We start from the raw sequence: 23,328 nt of genomic DNA, 5'->3' as shown, positions 1-23,328 counted from the left end.
AAAGCTCATGTGCAATACCAACATTATCATGAATTTGTCTTCCAGCCATGAAAGCGTTCTGAAATGGGAACTTCCCCGATGTTTAGTGTTTACCAATATATTGAATCATGAAGCAATTATCGTCAAATCCTTGTTGATTGATTAGCCCTCACTTTAAGCCTTGACATTTCCTTGTCGGCAATCCCAGATCCAAGAAAATGGTCACGACTCACGACCTTCTCGAGTTCACCCTTCTCAGTTCAAAACCAATCTACAGTATATACTGGTCGCCCGTCCTTAGCCTAGTTTGGTACTAAGGTGATTCTGAAAAAAGTTGGTATAAAAAAAAGCTGAGAGCTGTTTTTGTATTTGGTAAACATTCAGTTTCAGCTTTTTTTTTATAGTTTTGGGTAAAAAAAGTCAAAAACAAGAAGCTGCAAAACCCAGTTTTGAAAAACCGGTTTTTTTTCACATTTGTTTTACATAAAAGTTTACGAAACAATATAATACTGCTTTTTTTTTTTTTTTTGAAAAAGCACTTTTATAAAAAAATTTACCAAACACTTTGCTGCTTATTCTCACAGCACAACAAAAATAGTTTTTTTTTTCAAAGCACGACAATAACAAACCAGCCTTGTATGGTTCCCCATTAATTACCCAAATTGAACCAACTAGATTGAATTGTCACAAGCAAATCAGTCATCGAATTCAATCATGTCGATGTAGATTTTTATTTAGGAAGCAATCCAAGGATACCTAAATTATCCAAAGCTGATTGAAATTGAATTGAATCGGTCAATATAAGGGATTGAATTTGTCGAATACTCGATTGAATTGTGAAATTGAATTGAATCGGTCAATATAAGGGATTGAATTTGTCGAATACTCGATTGAATTGTACTTCAGTTTAATATGTCAAATTTGAAACTTATACCAACTTTGGCATGAAAATACCACTTTACTAGTTGGTAAAATGATGTAAATAATATTTTTATCATCCTTTCCTTGCAAAAGAGTTTTGTTTAAAAAAAAAATGATAATAAAAAAGGAATACAGGAAATGTCTATATCTATCTAATAATCACCAACTTTTTGGTTTTACTTTCAAAATTTTTTTACTGTAACGCACGCCTCTATGCCTAGACTAACCCCGTCAGTCTCTTTTGGTTTTAAAAACCCTAATATCACACGGGGGAGAGGACAAAGAGACAGCTCTCCCACCCCCGGTACGCCACACGCCACACTACCCACCTCCCCCACCCCCCACCCCCCACCCCCCACTCCCCACTCCCCACCCCCCACATCCATCCCTCACCACCTCCCCACCCCTTCGTATACTTAGCAGCCAGTCTGCCCTCCGTCGCCACCGCCGTCTCTTCTGCTTCGTTTTCTTCGTAAGTATTTGGTGTATTTTCGTCCTGTGTATCTGGGTGCCGGAAAACAAAGATTAAGAGAGAATTGTTTGATTATTATTGGAAAATCGGTGGGCATATTATTTTCCACTGATTGTTAGTATTGATTGAAATTTGACAAAGTAATTAGTAGCTGGTGTGTTGGGCGATTTGGATACAGTTTTAGCTAAGGACTCTTCTCTTGAAGCCTTTGGGTATTAATGAAATTGACCAAGTCCTCCTCTTACATCCACTTATATCAAATTTTCACAGATGTATATTTCAATTTCATACCCAAGTACTTGCCTTTCAAATCTGTTTCTTGTGTAATTATTTTTTTATGCAATCCAATCCAGCCTTTGTTTGATCATGCGCACCACATGTTCTACCAAATATAGACAAAGAAAAGGGCGTATGTCTCTAAATCTCTTGCTCTCACTGTGTGTAGCTTAATCTGATTTTGTTGATTTATTGGGGGTAGAATAAGAGTAGGAAATGGCAGACCGGTTGACCCGTATAGCAATCGTGAGCTCCGACAGATGCAAGCCAAAGAAGTGCCGTCAGGAATGCAAGAAGAGCTGTCCTATTGTCAAGACTGGTATATTACAGTATCCCTTCTTAATTTTATTATTTCCATTGTTTCTATTCATAAGGGAAATAGCATATCAGGATTGATGAATCACTCAAGATAATGGTTTCTTTTATTTTCACAAAGCTTGCAAATATTTTCTTGTTTCTTGAATTATGAGCTTGATATATGTTTCTTGAGGGTATTGTGATGCACAATTCTTGATCACTTAGATTCAGTAGCTGATTGTTTAGTATGTGAACTGTTATTTATCAAGAAGCTTATTATCTGTGTTCACTTACTTGATAATTAAAAGGAAATAAAGGTAATGGATTGCCTCTTGCAAGTTGAATTACCCATAAACTTTATTAAGCTCTAACTAGATGGTATATGAAAGCAGGGAAAGATTCTACTAATGGCTACTTACAGGCATGAGCTCCAGTATATAGTGTGGTGGCTCCAAATAGATTTGATATTTCAGTACTGGCAGAGTTCCTGTATTGCATTCTAATATGTGCTAGGTTTACTTCTCTGTATAAAGCTGATTTTCTAGTGTTGAACACGTTTATTAATATACTGTTGTCTTATAGTGCTACAAATATACACCGTCTTTGCCTAACTAATCAATCTACAGGTAAACTATGTATTGAGGTTACCCCTGCATCGAAGATTGCTTTTATCTCGGAAGAATTGTGCATTGGGTGTGGTATCTGTGTTAAGGTCTGTAAACATTGTTGTTACTGTTCTTTTTTGTTGCCCACATCAGTTGGTTCTAAAGACATTCATTGGACTATGTTCCATCTCATGATGTAGAAATGCCCATTTGAAGCAATCCAAATCATCAACTTACCAAAGGATTTAGACAAAGATACGACCCATCGTTATGGGCCTAACACTTTCAAACTACACAGGTTAGCTCCTTACCACATTATTGGGAAGTGATGACTGACTATGTTATCATTTATGTGGCTAACAGAAACTCACAATTTCAGGTTACCAGTCCCAAGGCCAGGTCAAGTTCTTGGTTTGGTTGGAACAAATGGCATTGGGAAGTCGACTGCCCTCAAAGTTTTGGCTGGAAAGTTGAAACCAAATTTAGGCCGTTTCAAGGTAATACTCCTTACGAAATTCCTTTCTCTGATATGTATAAAATATTATTCAAACTCATTTAACTGTATTCTCTGAGTAACTTATCTTCATTTTTTTTTTTTTTTTTTTTTTTTTAGAATCCTCCAGATTGGCAGGAAATCTTGACCTACTTCCGGGGATCTGAGCTGCAGAATTATTTTACCCGTATTCTGGAAGATAATTTGAAGGTACCTTTTGGTGCTCATAACCTTTATTATCGAATTTGAATAATTTAGACGAATAGAAATTTGTCTGTTCTGTCCAAGGTATTTTTGAGCTGCAGTGCCTTTCTTATGCTGCTTCCGATACTAGGTGGGTGTTCTTAGTCTCATAAATAGGATGGTCAACATACCTTTATACCGTCTTCACTGTATCCTGATGAATTCCAAGTTTAGTGGTTCTTCTGGCCTAGTCTGTAGAAACAAAATGCATGCGTTTCAAATTTGTTTGTTTTTGTAACTATTATACTGTTTTATTTAATAATTTTTTTGCTTCATGCTGATTGCATAATTATATTTTTCTTTCCTTCACAGGCCATTATAAAGCCCCAGTATGTTGATCACATTCCAAAAGCAGTTCAAGGAAATGTTGGGGAGGTGCTCAACCAGAAAGATGAGAGGGATATGAAGGAAGAACTGTGTGCTGATCTTGAGCTGAACCAGGTTATAGAACGTAATGTAGGGGATTTATCAGGTGGGGAGCTTCAAAGATTTGCCATTGCCGTCGTCGCCATACAGAATGCAGAGATATATATGTTTGACGAACCTTCAAGTTATCTTGATGTGAAACAGAGGCTTAAAGCTGCCCAAGTTGTCCGATCTTTGCTTAGGGCTAATAGGTCTATTTTTATATATTTATATTTCTGAAATTTTCATTGCATGTGCTTGCTGGATTCTTTTTCTTGATTGTCTTCCTTCATGTAGCTGATCGGATATTTCATTGTGTTTTCAGCTATGTAATTGTTGTGGAGCATGATCTTAGTGTCTTGGATTACTTATCAGACTTCATTTGCTGTTTATACGGGAAACCGGGTGCGTATGGAGTTGTGACACTTCCGTTCTCTGTTAGAGAAGGAATCAACATCTTCTTGGCCGGATTTGTCCCTACAGAAAATCTTAGGTTCCGAGATGAATCTCTGACATTCAAGGCAAGATTATAAATTTTGTCCATGATTGGTCTTCTGACTTATCAGTACTTTGTGATTTACTTGGTTGCCTGTATTAGGTTGCTGAGACACCACAGGAAAGTGCTGAGGAAATTGAGACATATGCACGATATAGATACCCATCAATGAGTAAAACTCAGGGAAACTTCAGGCTTCGTGTGGTTGAGGGTGAATTTACTGATTCTCAAATTATTGTGATGCTGGGTGAGAATGGAACGGGGAAGACAACATTTATTCGTATGCTGGTATTTTTAGTTTCTTTTTGCCATTTTCTTTTTCTTCTTTAACAATAGCTTTGCAGTTTGAGATGTTGATTTAACATATATTCATCCGATTTTCAGGCGGGTCTATTGAAACCTGATTCTGTAGAAAATTCAGATGTGGAGATACCTGAATTCAATGTTTCTTACAAGCCCCAGAAAATCAGTCCAAAGTTTCAATCCACTGTCAGACACTTGTTACATTCAAGAATTCGTGATTCATATGCTCATCCACAATTCATGTCAGATGTGATGAAGCCTCTTCTAATTGAACAATTAATGGATCAAGAAGTCGTGAATCTCTCTGGCGGAGAGTTGCAGAGGGTTGCATTATGCCTATGCCTTGGGAAGGTAAATTTTTTGTATTTGCTTTTGTGTAGGACACTTTGTATCTTGGGATGCATTCATTTGAACACTTTGTGGTATTCTTTCTATTTGTTGCCTTGGCTGCATCTGAGTGGGTGGAATTTCATGTCCGTGTTTGGAAGTTGGAAATGGATCCAAGGTGTTGTTTTTTGAAACACAGACAATCCCACCCACTCCTTGGTCCCAGTTTTAAGGTGGATGCATGGTTACAAGACCTGCTGTCATGGGTCAGGTTCCGTGCCTTTGTGGAAGCTTGCTTGCAAGATCTGGCATTCTAGGGGATACAACTATATTGTGATCCCTAGGAGTTAGCCAACCTCTAGGCATTGTCTTTTTATATTGACTCGAGTGGTTTATAGTTGTATATGTTTCTTTCCTCTGAGTTTGCGAATGAAATTTTTCTTATGCCACTACTAAAGATACAAGTTTTTCTTGTGAGATAGGAAACATGTTAGGTTTGCGCCCAAATAATTGAGGAATAAGAATGTGTCAGTTCTCAGTACACAATTCATTTATCTACCAATACGTTAAAGTAGGTTTCTCTTGTGGCAATCTTGCTGTGCTCTGCTGCATAATAAACGATGTAAATATAATGATTAGATGTTCATAAAAACAGATTCACTTATTTTTTTTAATTGTTTGATGCCGGTAAGGTTCTGCATTATAGTTTGCAGCCTGCAGATACACTCTAATGTCCGCTTCTATTTACTGAATACAGCCTGCAGATATTTATCTGATAGATGAACCAAGTGCTTATCTTGATTCTGAGCAGCGTATTGTTGCTTCCAAAGTCATAAAGAGGTTTATCCTTCATGCTAAGAAAACTGCTTTTGTGGTTGAACATGATTTTATTATGGCTACCTACTTGGCGGATAGAGTTATAGTCTATGAGGGGAGGCCGTCAATTGATTGTATTGCAAATTGTCCCCAGTCATTGTTGACTGGGATGAATCTATTCTTATCTGTAAGTGTTGCAATTAATGTCATTGCTCTCTTCCTACCTCGCTGTGCACAAGTGACTTCCATTGATTTTTTTTTTTGTTTGTTTAAATCGTGCAGCATCTTGATATCACATTTAGGCGTGACCCTACTAACTATCGCCCAAGAATCAACAAATTGGATTCAACGAAGGATAGGGAACAAAAAGCTGCTGGGTCTTACTATTACCTGGATGATTGATATAGTCGTGATGGTATGTTTCATTCTTTACTCTGTTTTTCGTGTTTTTGTTTTGTCAGTTTGATATTCCAAGGTGTTCCACTTGCAGTTTTGGCAAATTTGGAGGGCGTTAATATGATCTTAAAAATGGAATCACAGCTGAGTCATGACGTTCTGACAAATGATCGGAGGTCCTTTGTTCACCAGAGGCGAATGAGTTTTATGCAGTTATGGTAATTAGTCTGTCATTGGGCGGGAGGCAATCTAGATGTACAATTTATGGTCTCATAGTATCAGTGATTGCATTTAACTCTATGTTTGAGGAAAGGATGTCTTTTTGTGGTCGTTGTGGTGAGATGAGGTTCCTTGATAGATGTTTAACTCTTGTGCTTTCTGGGTTTATGTGACGTTGTGGTGATTTCATCTCTCGTGATAAATTTAGCTTTTTACCAACAGAAATTTAATTGGCGTCAATCTTGTTCATTCTTGTTCGTTCTATTTGCAGTCAACTCATCACAACTCGGCGACTCTACTCCATAATAACAAGAAGCTCTAATTGGCGAGATACGTGTGCTAAAAAATTAATAATTTAAAAAAATAAAATTTCTCACTACCATTTGTATTCTTGTCATAATGAAAAATTTCTCTAGCAATAGTACCTGCCTCCCCTCAACAACCTAACCATTTTGGGAGACGTTATAAGCCAATTGGGTAAAGGTAAGAAATAGAAAATGCTCGCTCTCGATCGTCGTGCACACAAATGCTAAAATCAAATCAAAGCAACAAAATTGAGGAAAATAAATATATTCTACACAAAAGTTAATTAGTTGTTCAAGGAATTTGTTCACTTTTGCTTGTGAGTTGCAGAAATGCATTTGCCTTCCTTTGAGCTCTACTGGTTCCACTCCTTGTGATCTCTACCAAATGCTCATACACTCCAAACTGCAGTGCGGCGAGTAAGAAAGAGTAATTGCTTGACCCCAACTCGAGAAGAACTGACGTTGCACATTCCTTGTTCTCGGGCGTCCTTCCCCGATAAATTCCACTAGAGTTTCAATGAATGAAAGCTGTCCAATCTCTTGTCGTCCATCTGGATGTGATGCAAGAAGGAAGAAGATGGAGAGCGCTTCATAGACCATGCCCAAGTTTCGGTCCTCCCTTTGTTTGCTTGGTTCAGAGATAAGTTAAACAGTGCAGTGACAGCGTCTTTTTTGCCTCTAATCGTCCCGTCCTGCAACAAGTCTACTAATGGCGGAATGCCATTTGATTCCCCCACAATTACTTTGTTCTCATCAATCATCGACAAGCTAAATAAAGCTGCTGCAGAGTTCTCTCTAGCTTCTGTGCTTCCATTCTGCAAGACTTCTATAATAGCTGGAATGGCTTCTTCTCTGGTTATCAGTTTCTTGTTTGTTTTGTCAATCGATAAATTCAAAAGAGCCGTTCCTGCATGCTGTTGAATTTTAGAACCTGGATAGGAAAGAAGTTGCACCAGTGGCGGGATTCCTCCACTTTTGGCAATCAAAATTCTGTTCTCTTCTCTTTAGAGATCAAACGAATCTTCATGGCAGCATTTCTTTGCACTTCTAAGTGACTTGAGGGCAGCTGATCAACCAATGATGAGATCTCCTCTTTGTGTTCGGTGGAGGAGTTTTCCTGGCCCGTGGAAGTTTCTTTTTTCGGGAGCTGGAAGTTGTTCTTCTCACACCACTGCATGATTAGATTTTTGAGAGCGTAAATTGGTGCCAGTGACAGGTGAGCCACAGTCTGCCTGGTCTTGGGACATGTCCTGTGATTGTCCAGCCACTTTTGTACGCTTTCTCTGTTATACGTCTTCAATGAAATAACCAAACCCAAGAAAGAGGAAAAACTAATCAGTTTCCACTCTGTTAATATAACATTTTTAAATGTGGACTCTGCACAAGTTTACTTTCTCTACGGAAGATATGCTCCAACTCACGTGACACGAGTAGAAGGAAGAAGAAAATATACCAGGGAAACCTAGTTAGTGCCTATTTCATGTAAGCGAATCACCTGTCCACTTGCAACAATAACAGGATCCGTCATTGTTTCTAGCGTGATTGGACAGAGGAATTCATGAGGGATCATCAAAGACGGGCACTTCTCGAGCATTTTAGGCATAACAGGGTCGTCAAGGACATTGGTCGCTTCCATTCCTGCGATTTGTCTGAATTTGTTTAGAAGATCAATGATTTGCTGCGTAGTCTCTGCACTTGGCCCTCCTCTCTCTTTATCATCACCAGATTCCTCACAGCTATTGTTTCTATCTTAAGGTCCTCAGATTTTTGCAGGTCTAGCTTTTGGGCCAGCCTCTCTATAATGGCACCATCAGCATTTCTATCTTCTTTTTTGGACAAAACCACCATAATATCCATTGCGAGTTCTATGTCCTGCGCATCCGTTCGCTTCCTCGCTCGTCTAAGTTAAGTTTTTGATACACAAACTTATATCAAACACGTGCAGCAAAGTGAGATTAGTTTGAATGGATAAAGATCTGTGTATGAAAAACGAAATAACACATGGGAAGCATTATCGTTAGCTTTGAAACGAAAAAAAGGCAACATATATGTATATACCTGTTCCTTAACTTCATCTGAGATGCTAAGTTCATCAGGCAAACCTTCTAAAGCCTGACCGAGTCTTTCATGAACCACTTGAAATCTAACCATGATTGCCTCGATTTCAAATGCCCAAATTACCACAACAACAAATAACTTAAATAATTCACAGCTTTTCGCGGACTTTTCGGATCTATGACTTGTTAAATTGGAAAATACACTGAGCCTAAAATAGAACGCTACTTGAAAGTTGGCTAGTTAATGACTAACTACTTTTGGGTCTCCCTTGCGGTAAATTGCCAATTGCCGCGCTACTCACACAGCATTAGCATTAGTATTACACTATCACTCCCTCTCTCTCTCTCTCTCTCTCTCTCTCTCTCTCTCTAACACACATATAAGTTATATTTAGAAATACTTTTTATTCAAACACTATAAGATAGTACCAATAATAGCTTAAAATGTACTATTGTTTTCAGATTGTTCGCCATTGAACATGCTCGCCATCGCCAACGTCGTGGATCTTCATCCACATCCCTCTGTCATCGGAGCTTATCGCCATCGTCCAACCTGACACAAGGGAAAAGCATTGAGAGCAAAGGAGCCTCATGTTGGGCCGGCCAGCCGTATGTCAAAATTCTTAACTAAATAATACCACTTTTATTTAAGTGACTTTGTATAATTAGACCTGTCAATGAATCAGCTTTTGATACAAATTTAATCTGAATTTGATGTAACTAGTAGGATTTGGATCACGACCAATTACCCGAATACATTTGAATTCGATATTCCAACTACATTGAAACCAGATATAGGTCAAGAGTGATCCAATCCGACTTAGTATAACATATTATTTGACTTTTATATTATTTATCGCACACAATAGTGTAATGGTAATTCAGGTTTTTATGCAATAAAAATACATATATTTATTATTTTCTTATGATGGAACATGAAACTTTTATATAAAAAAAAAATTATATATATATATATAACAAAAGAGTAAGGTTACAGATGGATCCGAAGACGGATCAAGGGTGATTCTATCCGACTTCTACCAGTTTACATGTGTGTGTAATCTCAATGTGTAACAAAAATAACTAATAAGGCTGACTAGTAGAGTAATAGTTATGGTATTCTTATTTTAATTTTGGGAATTGTTATTAGTACTTTAAAAATTTTATTCTACATTTCAAACTTTCTATATTAGAAAAGAAAAATACACTTGTAAAGGGTGTAGAATGAGATTTTTAGAGTGCCAATAATACTTCCCTTAATTTTTTCCAAAAACAAAGATTAACAGTAATAGTTACAGTAGAGGGAAAGAGATATCTCCAGATCCCTTCCACCTAATTTATCAAGTTCGGGAATCCAAGTTATTGAAATTTGATCCAACAGCTAAAATTATTATAACTTTTAAAGTGGGCTCCTGCTTGTAACCGTTGGATCAAATTTCAATAGTTTGGATCCCCGAACTTAGTGGATTAGGAGTAATAGTAATAGTTATAGTATTCTCTTCTTACTTTTGGACCTTTGGTAAAAGTTCAGGTTTTCTTTGTGAGGATTTCAGAAATTCGTAAGTTATGTTTAATTTAAAAATAAACATAAACATGAAAAACTGATTGCACAATTTACGATAAACAAACTCAATTCACAAAGATACTCCCAAAGAAGATGGGAAGAATCCTGATGGCAAGGCAATGAAATTATGATCATGGTCTTAAATATCGATATTATCGGTGATATTTCGCCGATAATATCGTTTTTTTTAGAGGTGGATATTTTCACACGTATCTACCTTATTTTCGTCAATATATCAGGATAATATCGGTAATATCGGGATAATATCAATAAAATAAACATAATAATTCTGTGTGTGTGGTGTGTGTGTTGTGATAAGTTACATAATATAATATATATATATATATATATATAATATAAATCCCCAAACGGGCCAACTTTTGAAACTTTTGACAACTTTTGACAAGACAAAAAGTAGTGGTGGTTGGTTTCATACTCAAAACCGTGTGCCACTTCCAACTCTTACACATTCGGAGTATCAGATCATCATACCTGTATTACACCTTTTCGTTTCTTCTTCCCTTAGCCCTTTTAGAGCCTTTCCAGAGCCCTTTTAGAGCTTCAACACAAAGGGTTCCATATTTAAGGTAAGTTTATAAACTTATATTTATATTATTGTAATTTATACAACAACAAAAAAAATTGTGTGGACCCGTACATGTGATCTAAGAACCAAATAATACTTGCATGTTAATTTTTTGAAGTAATTAAGTAATGTTGTATAATTATTCCCTAGGATAATTTTAATATGTTTAATGTTATTTATTATTTTATTATTTTATTAATATTAGGTTTTATTATCAAATTGGATTATTATTCATTAATATGTTTAACATTAGGATTATTTTATTATCAAATTGGATTATTATTAATTAATATTAGGTTTTATTATTCCATATTATTTTTATAATTACTTAAATTCTTACAATCATTTTCTTTACTTTGTATTTAATTCTTCTGTAGAATAACTTTATTATTTAGGTTCTCTTATATAACCGTCATCACTACTATATTTTTTGGCCAAAAAATAATTGCCTAATTTCCATGAAAAATAAGTATAGGTACGTTTAAGATGTCTAGTGGAGTTACTAAACGTGATCCAGCTTGGGAACATGGAGACCCAATAGATGGAAACAAACATGGCACAATTTGCAAATATTGTGGTCGGGTAATGAAGAGTGGCGGAGTGACACGACTTAAGTACCATCTTAGTGGATTAGATCCAGGAAATGATGTCCAACGATTCGATAATGTCCCCCCAGAAGTGAAGGCATTTATCACCACATTATTAAAAAATAAAAAACACCAGAAGGAAAAGAAAACACATCGAATGGAAAATATTCGAGCTGGGCTACGAGGAGAAGTCATTGGCCAAGTGGTTGACAATGATGATGATGATGATGACGATGAGGACGAATGTGATGATGACGTAGGACCTGATGAACGACGCAATTTCATTTAAGCATTACGTGCCTCCAAACAGTCAGCTTGGGAAATAGAACACCTTCATAAAATTCCTAATAGAGCACAATGTTCCAGGACAAGTGGTGGTGCACAAATGAGACGGGGAGTAAGTGTTAGAGAATCACAACCAACACCACCAATAGCCCCAAGTTTATATAAGTCATCCAAAGCACGTCAAAAGAGTGTTTGAAGTTATTTCACTGAGGTAATGTGAAGGAGGGAATGGGGCGTCTAATTAGCAAGTTCTTTATCTATGAAAATGTCCCTGCTGAGAAGGCATCATCACATCATTTCAAAAATATGGTATTGGGATGTCAACAGGCCGGTGTTGGAGTACAACCTCCCACTCCCTATGAGGTAAGAAACAAATATTTGGAAATGGAGTATAAAGACATTGGCGAGTATGTTAACAAGTTAAGAGGTCAAAATGGGAAACTAATGGTTGCACAGTCATGTATGACAGATGGACTGGCCCGACCAGATTGTCTATCATAAACTTCATGGTATACTCCAAGGGAAAGACAATTTTTTTGAAGTCCGTTGATGCTTCAAACCATATAAAGAACTACAGTATATTTACAAATTATTGAGGGATGTAATCATGGGGGTGGGAGAGCATAATGTTGTCCAAGTTATGACCGACAACGGTTCTGCATTTGTCAAAGCTGGAAAAAAGTTAATGAAGCATCATAATGTGTTTTGGACATCATGTGAAGCACATTGTATTGATCTTATGTTTGAGGCAATGGGGAAGAAAGAGAATATTGCTAATGTAGTAAAAATAGCTAGAACAATCACAAATTATATTTACAATCACAGTTGGTTGTTGGCAAAGATGCGTGAATTTTGCAAAGGAGAAATTATTCTTCCAGCTACCACTCGATTTGCCACCAACTATATTGCATTAGACAACCTACTTAAGAAGAAAGCAGGGTTGAAGCAACTATTCACTAGTGACGATTGGGCCAACCACAATTTCAGCTGCTCAAATGCAAGTCGTATGGTGGAAAGTATAGTGCTTGATCATGCTTTTTGCACTCAATCAGAACATGTGTGCCAACTGTTTGAACCCTTTTACAAAGTTTTACGGATCGTTGACACAGAAGTGTATCCTACTATGGGGGCAATATATGAGTTGATGCTTGTAGTGAAGGAGGACTTGGAAAGAAAACATGGTGCAAGGTGGGTCATAAAGATAATTGATTACCGATGGTATAAAACATTATACCACAATTTGCATGCGGCAGGTATAAATTATGTCATAATTTGCAATTCATTTATTTAGTTGTACAAGTATTATTTCTCTTATTAGAGTATGTGTTTCTTTGAACAGCATATTATTTGAATGCTCGATACCAATACAGACCCGGTGTTGGAGATGATGGTACCCTTATACGTGCTATACATAATGTATACTCTAGATTAGACCCTGCATCACCAGCAGTTGGCCAATTTGGAAATGAGGTACACAATTACTCAAATTATAATAATTACATTGTTGGATTAAACTAACATGATTTATTGAATTCAGTTAACATGGTTTAAAGATGCAAGAAGAACTTTTGGAGAACCAATATCAGTTGTTGCTCGAACAAAAATGTCTCCTAGTGAGTGTAAACATATTTCACTATCAGTTTATAATAGAATTTGTTGGAGTTATTAGGCTTATCAACATTGTTTTTCATTATAGCTGAATGGTGGATCATGTATGGGACTAATGCACCAACTGTGAGAAAGTTAGCAATCAAAGTATTATCACAAACAGCTTCCTCATCTGCTTGTGAAAGAAATTGGAGTACATTTGCACTCATACACACAAAGCAAAGAAATAGGTTGGGTCATAGTAGGTTGGAAAAATTAGTTTATTGCTACTACAACATGAAGCTTCAAATTCGAGATAAAGAAGCAGAAATAGATCATGTCGACCGTGGTGACCCACTAGATGTGTTTGATATTGTTGTTGAAGATGATGATACAGAGGGTAACCAACTTTATCAATGGATTAGACCTCTTCATTTAGATGATGATGAAGGCAACCCAGCTCTTAGAGTTGCTGAAGAAGCACGTAATGAAGGGATAAATGTAGAAAGAGTATTGGAGGAGGAGGTGGGATCTAGCAGCGCTGACTCTTTCAAAGAAATTTTGCGCCCAAGACCAAGAAACACTGGAATTCCACCTTCTTCCAATCCTACACAACCATAAGATCCTGCTGATACGAATGATAGCTCTAGTACAAGATCAGGAGACTCACCTACCACCGGAGGTGGGAATGATGAAGGATATAGTGGAGCTAAAGGTAGTGGTGGATATGAAAATTATGTTGGAACACCTCCCGGATTCATGAGCCCCTTCAATGGTGAGGCAAACTTTATGCATGCAACACAGGATGAGGACCATGGCAGTAGGCGGGCATGACCAGGAATTGGTGCCATAAGGAATGACTATACTCGTAGAGAAAGAGGCAAGGGGACTTTGTCAAGTCAAGAAGATGACTTGTTATCTATAACTTCAGACTCTGTTGGAGTGAGAAGTAGTAATTATGGTTATACTCATAACCAACCATTTCCCTACCCTTCATATCCCATTCCTGTTGGGATGAAATCAAGCAACTCATGGAAAGAATCTGAGACTCAATCTTCAAATGATTTTTCTTATAGACAACGTCAAACAATCTCGGATCCATATGGATGACATGTTAACAATTACATGCAAAACTATTTTGGGGATTTATCATTTGATGACTACTCTTCACAATACACTTACTCTACACATAGAGATGATGAAGATAGTGAAAATTTTGAACCTCATAGGAACTCTATGTGGTACTAAGTCACTCATGTATCTTACCATGCACTGTATAAAGTGCAAAATATTGTACTAATTCATTATATATAAATGATTATGGTGTGTTTAATTATTACATATTTTCTACACTCACAATGTTTGTCAACTCGCTATATAATCAACTTAAATCAGTTAAATCCATCATGCAATGCATTTCCTTCCAATTTTTTGTGATAAACTAATAGATAATTGACTAAATAAACATCCTGCAAAGTTTCAATAAAAATTTCCAAATTTTTCTTACAATTTTTGTGGTTTTTATTTAATTTTTATCAATATTGATAATATTATGATATTTTCATCTAAATTTCCGTGTTTTTGGACTAGCGATATTTCGGATACCAACGATATTTTAGACCTTACGATGATGATGTGTGTGCTCCTGCTTTGCTGATTCGGCCAAGAAAAGCATGAACAGCTGCCACGTACCCACCATAAAAAGAAAATAAACAAAAAAAGAATTGTGAAAAAGACAAGACGACGGGCAACCCATCAAGTTCGGAATGTATCTCTCTCTGAAAATTGAAAAAGGAAAGGGCAATTTATCTACCAATCGTTTTCAAATCAGATGAATCGGATTTGTTGAAATTGCCTTGGTTTTGTTTGTTTAAATGTCTATGCGTGTTGATGAAAGTTGAAATTGCCCTTCAATAGTTTTTAGTCACGGTCAGTCAGTCGGGAGGAGCCAAGAACGATTTGCTTGGATGAGATGAAGAAGCAGCTCAAGAAATATTTTCAGAGTTCTGAGGTGGGTTATTTGATTTTTTTAATTTTTCTTAGGGATTTGTTGTTATCGTACACTTTCGTTATGCATGCATACATACAATACATACACACATACATACATACATGATGCACAAACAATTACTTCACCCCCATATAGATAGATAGTCATGGCCTTCATTTGTCGTTTCTGGGGATTTTTCTGAGCTGAGATGTGCTTGCCCGAATGCAGATATATTTTGTTTTTGTATTTTGTTTTCGTTTTTGGATTGATTTGATGATCCTATTCGTCCTGTTCGTGTGTTGGATAAGGATTGATAGACGGCGATGTGTGAATTATGATTGATGATGATGTTTTGGACTTTAGTGCTTGGGTTCAGATATTTTGTGGCAACTTGACTTGAGAGGATGGAATTGGTTGGAACTTGGATTATTGGAGGAGGCTCTTGTTCTTGTACCAATTTTTCAACTGACTTACGCCCTCTTTAAGAGTTAGGATTTATTCCAGAGTTGTGTTGGTACTTCCAAAATCAAGTTGCGAATTTTAGCACAAGGTCGATCAGTTCATCCACTCTGGTCACGTGCTTTTGATTCGTTGAAAATTTGATACTGAATTCACTCTTCCGATTATAATAGCCAGTCAGTCAGTCAGTCAGTCAGTCAGTCATATTTTAAAATCTAACATGGATGTTTGTGTTGTTGCCTAAATCACACTCTGTTTGTCCTTATTTTCCAGATGGTCAGTCAGTCAGTCCGTTAGTCAGTCAGGGCTCTAGGTACAAGACTGTCCAGTCCATGATCCATCTCTGCGATTGATGGTATTCTGTAATAAGAATTGATGATGGATAAGAAAGAGAAAGAGTTCCTTACAGTGGCCCCCTTTGAGTGTGCTTGGCGAAAGGATTTAAAATTCCGGGAAGCTGGGCGGGGTTGTGTGGCTTTTGAAGCTTTTGCTCACAATGATGTAACACTGGTGTTTCGGGAGAATGTAGGAAGCCAGCACTATCATTACAAAAGAGATAATAGTCCTCACTACACTGTTATACTGGGCAGTCATAGGAATAGGCGGTTGAAAATTGAGGTAGATGGGAATACTGTGGTGGATGTGGAGGGTGTTGGTCTTTGTTCTTCTTCTGCGTTTCAGAGCTACTGGATCAGCATCTGTGATGGTTTGATCAGTATTGGTAAGGGAAAATACCCTTTTCAGAATCTAGTCTTTCAGTGGCTAGATTCACATCCAAATTGTGCTGTTCGTTATATCGGGCTTAGTAGCTGGGATAAACATGTTGGTTATAGGAATGTCAGTGTATTGCCATTAACTCGCAACCATATATCCTTGTGGAAGCATGTGGACTGTGGCGAGTACATATGTGAGGATGATGATGAAGAGGAGCTGGAGGATGAACGAACGGCTTATGAGAAATGGGGGATTGAAGATTTTCTTGAAAGTTGGGAGTTATCTGATGTTCTTTTCATCGTTGGTACTGAAGAAAGGCCTGTACCAGCTCACAAGTCTATTTTGGTAGCAACTGGTGATTTCCCGTTGACTTCTTCAGAAGATATTCTCCGCCTAAAGGGGGTAGCTTATCCGGTTCTACATGCACTACTTCAATATATTTACACAGGCCGAACACAGGTACATACAGCTTAAATTATGGGGAAATCAGAAATGCATATCTGTTGACATATCAGAAGCATATCTAGCATGTTAACGTAAAGAAATTACAAATATATGTTATTTTATGCCACAGATGCCCCTGCATCCCTGACAAGCAGGTATATTACATGAAGAACCTTTCGCTTATTATTATTTTTGCATGAGATTCGTCTCTCTCTCTCTCTCTCTCTCTCTTGCGTGCGCGCGCGCACACACACATATATATGTATATATAGAAGAAAAGATCACGTGGGTGATTTGTAAGCCAACTTAATCATCCTTATTATTTGATAGAGACTAGTATTCTAAATATTCTTCCTTTCTCACTTCTAATTTTGTTACAGAGATTGCAATTCTAATAGGTATTATGGCTCTGTTTGATATAGATTCCAGAACCACAACTTGGTTCCTTGAGGGCTCTAGGCTTACAATTTGAAGTGATTCCACTAGTGAAGCAATGTGAGGAAGCCATGGAACGGTGGAAACTAAATAAAAAGTTGTTTGACTTTGGAAAATGTGTGGAATTGTCATATCCATACACTCGACCGAATTGTTGCACGGCCTTCCCATTTGGAGTTCCCGTTGATATACCGCGGCTGAAACAATTGTATTTAACAAGCAAGTACAGTGATGTAAATATCTACATTGAGGGTCATGGACTTATTGCCCGATCACATAAAATTATTCTTAGTTTATGGAGTCTCCCATTCGCAAAGGTGAGCCAATTAATCATCATTCTGCTCCATTTTATTCTATTTTATGTACACCCTTATGCTTCTCAGATAAACCACATAAGCACATAATTGTCGTAGAGAGGAAATGCATTGCTATACGAGCATAATGTTGGTTTAAATGTGATCTAGGGGTGCATTCTTATCTGTCCATGCTAATTTGTTTTCTTAAGTCTCACGGATGACTTTTCTATTCAAATGTTTCATTGTGCAGATGTTTACAAATGGAATGAGTGAAACAATATCCCCGGAAGTTATTTTAAGAGACATATCACCTGAAGCATTCAAAGGTTTGCTTGAGTTCATGTATAGTGGGGAACTCAGTTTAGAAGCTACTGTTGATTCTGGTGCCTTATTACTCCAACTCTTTCTGTTGGCTGATCAATTCGGAGTTACTCTCCTTCATCAGGAATGCTGCAAAAAACTTTTAGAATACCTCTCAGAGGTAGTTTGATAATCCTTATCTTACAACATAGTTTAATTCATCTATAGTGGTTCATATCGTGCCTATTTTGTCAGTTTTACAGAATGTCACTTGCATGACTAGAATAAAAGAACGGGGAAGTGACTTGCGGTTTCGGACTTCTGAAAAGAACAGAAGAGCTTTTAAAAATGAATTATAGAGATTTTGATACATCTCATGTGCATATTATATGCAGGGATGGAGTTCTAGTGGAAGAAGTCATACAACAAGAATTTTACTAATATCAAGTTTAATGGACGTGGAAGCAGACTGTTTGGGAAAAATAATTACATTGTTGCTTTGAAGCTAACTGTTGATATTTGTTGCAGGACTCAGTATGTCTGGTCCTTCAAGTAGTTTCGTCGATTCCATCATGCAAACTTATTCAAGAAACCTGTGAGATGAACTTTTCGATGCACTTTGACTACTGTACAACCGCAAGCATTGACTTCGTTTTGTTAGATGAGACAACCTTTCGCAATATCATTCAGGTAGGAGTCACTGTTTAAGTCACTAGTATCAATATTGATGGATGGCTTAAGGCTCAGGATTAATACATCAGGTCATGTATACAAAAGGACTGACGTAAGAGACCAGTGAGGTTGAAGTTGGAAAGGCGTCCTGTGGGAGGGAGTAAGTTAACCAGCTTAGTGAGAGACCAGTGAGGTTTACCTTGTGGCAGGTGTAGCTGCGATTTTAACTTTAAAGGGGACAAAATATAAAGCAAAATTAAAAATGTTACTTGTACTTGTAATGAGTATTATTGATTAAAATACAACTTGACAAGATTATAAACCCATTACCTTTCTACACAAGATTTGAGATAACAAGAGGTCTTGAGCTGTTACTTTTGCAAATCTTAATAGAAGAATAGACATGACTTTCATGATTATTGGAGGCTCTACTTCTAACTCTTTTATCCTATCACGTGCATAATTTATTGGGAAGGATTACACTGCTTAAATGTAAATATGTTTCTTTATTACTTTTGTATTATTGTCTATATAACAAGGGGTCTTTGAAAATCCCACCCGCAACCTTAGAATAGCTCTGGCCCTGCCTTGATTGCAGCATCCAGATTTGACTGTAACATCTGAAGAAAAGGTTCTCAATGCAATCTTAATGTGGGGTGTGAAAGCAAAGGAAGAGTATGGGTGGGAGATGATAGATGAAATGATGATATACTGCACCCCGGAACTTCTTTTTGGGGATAGGCTGCAGACAATTAATCACCTTCTGTCCTTTGTTCGATTTCGGTTACTAGCCTTGCCCTTGCTTGAGAAGGTATGTGGACCCTGGGTATAGAGATGTATCACTATTCTACTGAATACTAGAATTTTTTTGTCTGACTATAATAATTTTGCAGTTGGGGAAGAGCAACATTGCCAGGCATAGTTCTACTTTCAGTAATCTTGTGAGTTGGGCTTTCTGTGTTTTCTTATTTCTATGTAAAAATGATAATTGTTCCTAGATAAATTTTTTTATGCTGATATCACAGGTCATGGAGGCCATCAATTGTATTAAGCATGGACTGGCAAGGCCAGAAAATGAGCATAAGTGAGTATTGAGTATTGGAGTTAACATCGTTGACAAAAGGTGTATGGTGTTCATGCTCTGGGTATTTAGTATGCTAACATAGTCTTCTTTTTGTAGTCTCAGAATCCAACATAGACGATCTAGTTATAAGGAACTCCAGTACATATGCGACGGGGACAGCAATGGAGTTCTGTACTTTGCAGGGACGTCATATGGGGAACATCAATGGGTTAATCCTGTTCTGGCTAAAGTATATTCTTATATCTTTGTTTCATTTTTATGACTTCTTAAGTGTAATCATTTTTAACACAGCTGCCCGTTCTTTATAAATGCATGTTCCAGAGAATTACTATTACAGCAAGCAGTCCCCCTTCCAGGTTCACTGATCCCAAGGCTTTGGTCTCAAGAACTTACAGGGTACGGTAAATATAAATATCAAATATGGTATGTGAGGAATCGAAATAATATGACAATGTATGGCCACATCAGGGAACATCTTTTGCTGGGCCACAGATAGAAGATGGACACAAAAGCACGTGGTGGACGGTTGATATTGGTGCAGATCATCAGGTATATCTCTGTATGCTCAATCTGCTTCAGTTAAAAAGTACCATGGACGTGCTTTTGGCATATAAACATTGTCATATGCTCCATTCTGGTAGAAAACAGGGATTCAATAAAGTTAACGAATTCAAAGCCTATACAGTGTGCCTAATTTTATTCATATGTGGACTACCTTCCTGTCTAGTAAATAGGTGTCGTAATTTCCTCTTGATTGGCATTCTGATGAATGAAAGTTGGCTGATTTTCAGCTTATTTGCAATTACTACACCTTGAGGCAAGATGGGTCCAGGGCCTACATGAGATATTGGAATTTCCAGGTAAAGACTTGGGAACGTGACACATTGCAGCGTTTTTATTTTCATTTTCAGTCATGCTTGTTCATCGTTTTGGGGGTGTTTACGAATATTGTGGGACACGGAGGAAAGAGTATGGAGTAATCCTGTTGCTGAATATGTTACTATTCTTATAGGGATCTCTGGATGGGAAGACATGGACAAATCTGAGAGTGCACGAGAATGACCAAACTATATGCAAGCCTGGGCAGTTTGCATCATGGCCCGTTATTGGACAGAACGCTCTTCTTCCGTTCAGATTCTTTAGGGTTGTTCTGACAGGTCCGACAGCAGATGCTTCCAACCCTTGGAATTTCTGCATTTGCTTTTTAGAACTATATGGTTACTTCCACTAATTTTTAATATTATGTGTTGGTGTTTTCTCAATTTCTGTAAATTTCTTCGACCAGATTTATGTCATGCATGCATATCCATTATCCATGTGTATGTTACTTAAAACTGTTGGAATAAAAATGGCAGGGGAGGAAAAGCCTTCTTTCTTTCGGTTGATTGTGATTCACTATTACGGGGATACTTGTCACGTTAATCTGGTTTTGAGCATGTCGAAAAGTGCCACAGCTACTCGAAAAATGAAATGTTTATGGTATGCAGCAAGACTGGCCGCCTTCCCTTGCCTTCGGGTTTTCCTTCTCTCTTTTTTTAACTTGTGAGAAAATAAACAGAACAAATGCTACCAACTCTGAAGATTTAGATTGAAATGACGCTATTACATCAAGAATATCAACTACATTGAAATCGAGTACATGTAAGAGTCGAAAGATGTAGCTTCCAAAACATAACATGCATACAAAACGAGAACAGCCTGTCAAGAAACCCTTTCTCCGATTTCTCGCATCTCCCAAACAATGTCTATTCTTTTACACCGAGGACTCTGAAGGGTAGCACAACGGGCGGCCGATTACCTCCGAACAGGTGGTACAACACCCCTACCTGCTGTCCCACGGCCAGCAGCTTGAGCCTGCACAACAAAATATATTTTATTCAAACCCAAATCCATTTCTCCTTTTATTTTCTATAAATGAGTTGCTCAATATTTTCAGAGTTTTGTATCCCTAAGCCTGAGCTACAAGACTAAATCAAGGAACTCTGTTTCTCACTGCGCAATCTTCTGTGTTGTCTCCACATTTCTCACACATGAATGTTCAAATGTAAGGCATCAAGCTTTCGTTATTAAACTCAAATAGAAGATTAAAAGATTCCATATTATTACGCTTTTATTATAGACCCACCATCTGAAAACGTTCCATGGACAAAAGAGAAACTGCATTAATATTCAGTAAAAACGAGAGGAGCTTACCTTAGCCCGCATTGAAACAGCTCTACCTCTGCCAACTCCTAGTGAAGCACCCTTGCCCTACCAGATTCAAAAATCAAAATGTCAGTAAAAAACAAAATTCATCACAATGGCAAACTCGATGATCATTTAGACATGGAATGATACCTTGATTCTAGCATCCAGGCGCTTGAACATTGGAGCATTCTTAAGCATGTCAGGTATGACCATAAACCTATTAGAATTTCAAATCAATATCAGTGAACAAATTGGAAGTAGCAAAGCAAACACAACTAGACCAAATTATGAATGGGTGCTGTCAAACAAAAAGTGATCCGTTATTATATACCTTACTTTGCTCCCTCGGATAAATACATGCTCAAGCTGTGAAACTTTTCCGTCCTGTAGATGAGTCTACTAATGTCAGAAACTAAATGAAACAAAGATAAACTAATTGTCCAAGCTTTGAAAATAAGATCAGGTTAGTAACATCCATCATAGGATATTTTTCCATCAATTTCCGCTTCTCTTATTTTCAAAATTGATCATCAGGATGTATAGCTAGGGGAAAAAAACACATTAAGTGCTTGGTTCAAGTAAACTTTTTAACTTTCAGAGGTATCATGGAGACCAAACACCAGTTGAAATAAAACCAATTGTTCAAATTGTAGTGTGTGCACCAACAGTGATAGAGACTTGTAAAACCATTGCGAGTTTAAACCTTACTGAACCTACTCCAACATTTTGAAACTCGGAAACTGGGAAACCGGACCATCTCTTAAGATTCTCCACCACCAACACCACTACTTTCCGAATCCTAGAAAATGGAAACAATCATTCAGCTTCATCTAGGGAAATTTTCCTAACAGGGTGCCGTCAGATTCACTATCAGTGCAAGCGCTTGAAATCTAGGGTTTCAATTTAAAAGATGGCAGCGGAGATCGCAGTCTTGGAAAAGAAGGCAAAAATAACAGCACATTGAAGAAACTATAAACGAAGAAGAAACGATAGATGATAGAGACTGAAGTACCTTGGCGGTGTAGGTGATGTTCTCGAGCTGACAATTCCAGTTGTCCTCGCACTCGACCATGCTTCCTCTGTAAAGCTCACCGCTCTTGAGCTCCACCGTCACCACGTGCCCTGACGCCTCGTGAAGAAGCTTCACCGGAATTCCCAAACTTCTGCTCATGATTCACTGACTGACTGACTGCCTTCCTCTTCTTCTTTTCGTTCTGCAAAACCCTAACTTCCCCTAATTTGTAGTCGCACTCGCACACATTGCGTCGGTTGTAGACGACATGTCGTTAGTGTAAAACTCATGAAGGATTTTGGACTCTGCTCCTCGTCATCCTCGTCCCGGTGTTGTTGCAAACTTTATGGGGCCGAACTGGTGAGGATGTTATTTGGGCCTTGGCCCAATACTCCTTTTCAGAAGAAAAGAAAAAATATTTTAAAATCACGGTAGGGTAGAGAAAAGAAAAGAAAATAGAACTGACGGCCCGCGCGCAGTCACGTGGATGCTATTCTTTGTTTCCAGCGGAAAGCA

General features: G+C 37.6%; 4 protein-coding genes and 1 pseudogene across 13 annotated transcripts; 3 read left to right on the top strand and 2 right to left on the bottom strand.

The window, feature by feature from the left end:
- The first annotated feature begins 1,215 nt into the window (after positions 1 to 1,215).
- Positions 1,216 to 9,390, top strand: LOC125468304 (ABC transporter E family member 2-like). Of its 5 annotated transcripts, none has more exons than XM_048588392.1 (13): positions 1,216 to 1,372; positions 1,851 to 1,967; positions 2,572 to 2,657; positions 2,751 to 2,848; positions 2,930 to 3,047; positions 3,164 to 3,253; positions 3,599 to 3,903; positions 4,017 to 4,212; positions 4,290 to 4,475; positions 4,572 to 4,841; positions 5,575 to 5,820; positions 5,916 to 6,048; positions 9,073 to 9,390. In XM_048588392.1, exons 2-12 carry the CDS (start codon positions 1,865 to 1,867, stop codon positions 6,033 to 6,035), a joined length of 1,818 nt encoding a protein of 605 aa, XP_048444349.1. In that variant the 5' UTR covers positions 1,216 to 1,372; positions 1,851 to 1,864; the 3' UTR covers positions 6,036 to 6,048; positions 9,073 to 9,390. The 5 variants fall into 5 exon arrangements, with proteins under 5 accessions (XP_048444349.1, XP_048444346.1, XP_048444350.1 ...); XM_048588389.1 differs by lacking the exon at positions 9,073 to 9,390 and adding an exon at positions 6,124 to 6,473; XM_048588391.1 differs by lacking the exon at positions 9,073 to 9,390 and adding an exon at positions 6,124 to 6,473 and having other exon boundaries at positions 1,237 to 1,372; positions 1,818 to 1,967.
- Positions 6,252 to 9,155, bottom strand: LOC125479135 (annotated as a pseudogene).
- A 2,849-nt stretch (positions 9,391 to 12,239) lies between the features above and the next one.
- On the top strand, positions 12,240 to 13,840 carry LOC125479134. Its single transcript, XM_048588168.1, has 4 exons — positions 12,240 to 12,885; positions 12,972 to 13,102; positions 13,170 to 13,245; positions 13,329 to 13,840. The coding sequence occupies exons 1-4, from the start codon at positions 12,240 to 12,242 to the stop codon at positions 13,838 to 13,840; spliced, it is 1,365 nt and encodes a 454-aa protein (XP_048444125.1).
- A 1,118-nt stretch (positions 13,841 to 14,958) lies between these two features.
- LOC125479216 (BTB/POZ domain-containing protein At2g30600) lies at positions 14,959 to 20,996 on the top strand. 6 transcript variants are annotated; one of them, XM_048588309.1, is made up of 13 exons: positions 14,959 to 15,230; positions 15,942 to 16,841; positions 17,249 to 17,578; positions 17,808 to 18,038; positions 18,386 to 18,547; positions 19,128 to 19,340; positions 19,423 to 19,470; positions 19,555 to 19,613; positions 19,716 to 19,842; positions 19,935 to 20,009; positions 20,082 to 20,162; positions 20,405 to 20,473; positions 20,626 to 20,996. In XM_048588309.1, exons 2-13 carry the CDS (start codon positions 16,044 to 16,046, stop codon positions 20,842 to 20,844), a joined length of 2,412 nt encoding a protein of 803 aa, XP_048444266.1. In that variant the 5' UTR covers positions 14,959 to 15,230; positions 15,942 to 16,043; the 3' UTR covers positions 20,845 to 20,996. The 6 variants fall into 6 exon arrangements, 4 of the variants coding, with proteins under 4 accessions (XP_048444266.1, XP_048444267.1, XP_048444264.1 ...); XM_048588310.1 differs by having other exon boundaries at positions 19,710 to 19,842; positions 20,106 to 20,162; XM_048588307.1 differs by having other exon boundaries at positions 14,961 to 15,230; positions 19,710 to 19,842.
- A 181-nt stretch (positions 20,997 to 21,177) lies between these two features.
- Positions 21,178 to 23,033, bottom strand: LOC125479219 (small nuclear ribonucleoprotein SmD3b). Its single transcript, XM_048588312.1, has 5 exons — positions 22,813 to 23,033; positions 22,132 to 22,184; positions 21,951 to 22,017; positions 21,807 to 21,863; positions 21,178 to 21,467 (listed from the first exon to the last, which is right to left on the bottom strand). Exons 1-5 carry the CDS (start codon positions 22,969 to 22,971, stop codon positions 21,408 to 21,410), a joined length of 396 nt encoding a protein of 131 aa, XP_048444269.1. The 5' UTR covers positions 22,972 to 23,033; the 3' UTR covers positions 21,178 to 21,407.
- Positions 23,034 to 23,328: the final 295 nt, after the last annotated feature.

This window comes from the organism of the source record quoted next, unplaced genomic scaffold (assembly GCF_019419815.1).
Source record: "Pyrus x bretschneideri cultivar Hongxiangsu unplaced genomic scaffold, Pyrus_bretschneideri_v1 Contig28, whole genome shotgun sequence".
Classification (NCBI taxonomy): domain Eukaryota; kingdom Viridiplantae; phylum Streptophyta; class Magnoliopsida; order Rosales; family Rosaceae; genus Pyrus; species Pyrus x bretschneideri.
Note: the sequence above shows the minus strand (reverse complement) of the source record. Positions and strands in the feature narration are given on the sequence as shown.

Coding starts and splice junctions, on each gene's coding strand:
- LOC125479134 (XM_048588168.1), top strand. CDS start 12,240: ATGGGGGTGGGAGAGCATAATGTTGTCCAAGTTATGACCGACAACGGT. Junction 13,103..13,169: donor TTGGCCAATTTGGAAATGAG/GTACACAATTAC, acceptor TATTGAATTCAG/TTAACATGGTTTAAAGATGC. Junction 13,246..13,328: donor TCGAACAAAAATGTCTCCTA/GTGAGTGTAAAC, acceptor TTTTCATTATAG/CTGAATGGTGGATCATGTAT.
- LOC125468304 (XM_048588392.1), top strand. CDS start 1,865: ATGGCAGACCGGTTGACCCGTATAGCAATCGTGAGCTCCGACAGATGC. Junction 2,849..2,929: donor AACACTTTCAAACTACACAG/GTTAGCTCCTTA, acceptor TCACAATTTCAG/GTTACCAGTCCCAAGGCCAG. Junction 4,476..4,571: donor CAACATTTATTCGTATGCTG/GTATTTTTAGTT, acceptor TCCGATTTTCAG/GCGGGTCTATTGAAACCTGA.
- LOC125479219 (XM_048588312.1), bottom strand. CDS start 22,971: ATGAGCAGAAGTTTGGGAATTCCGGTGAAGCTTCTTCACGAGGCGTCA. Junction 22,185..22,812: donor ACATCACCTACACCGCCAAG/GTACTTCAGTCT, acceptor ACTCATCTACAG/GACGGAAAAGTTTCACAGCT. Junction 22,018..22,131: donor ATCCGAGGGAGCAAAGTAAG/GTATATAATAAC, acceptor AAATTCTAATAG/GTTTATGGTCATACCTGACA.
- LOC125479216 (XM_048588307.1), top strand. CDS start 16,044: ATGATGGATAAGAAAGAGAAAGAGTTCCTTACAGTGGCCCCCTTTGAG. Junction 18,039..18,385: donor TTTTAGAATACCTCTCAGAG/GTAGTTTGATAA, acceptor TATTTGTTGCAG/GACTCAGTATGTCTGGTCCT. Junction 19,614..19,709: donor AGGCCAGAAAATGAGCATAA/GTGAGTATTGAG, acceptor TTCTTTTTGTAG/TCTCAGAATCCAACATAGAC.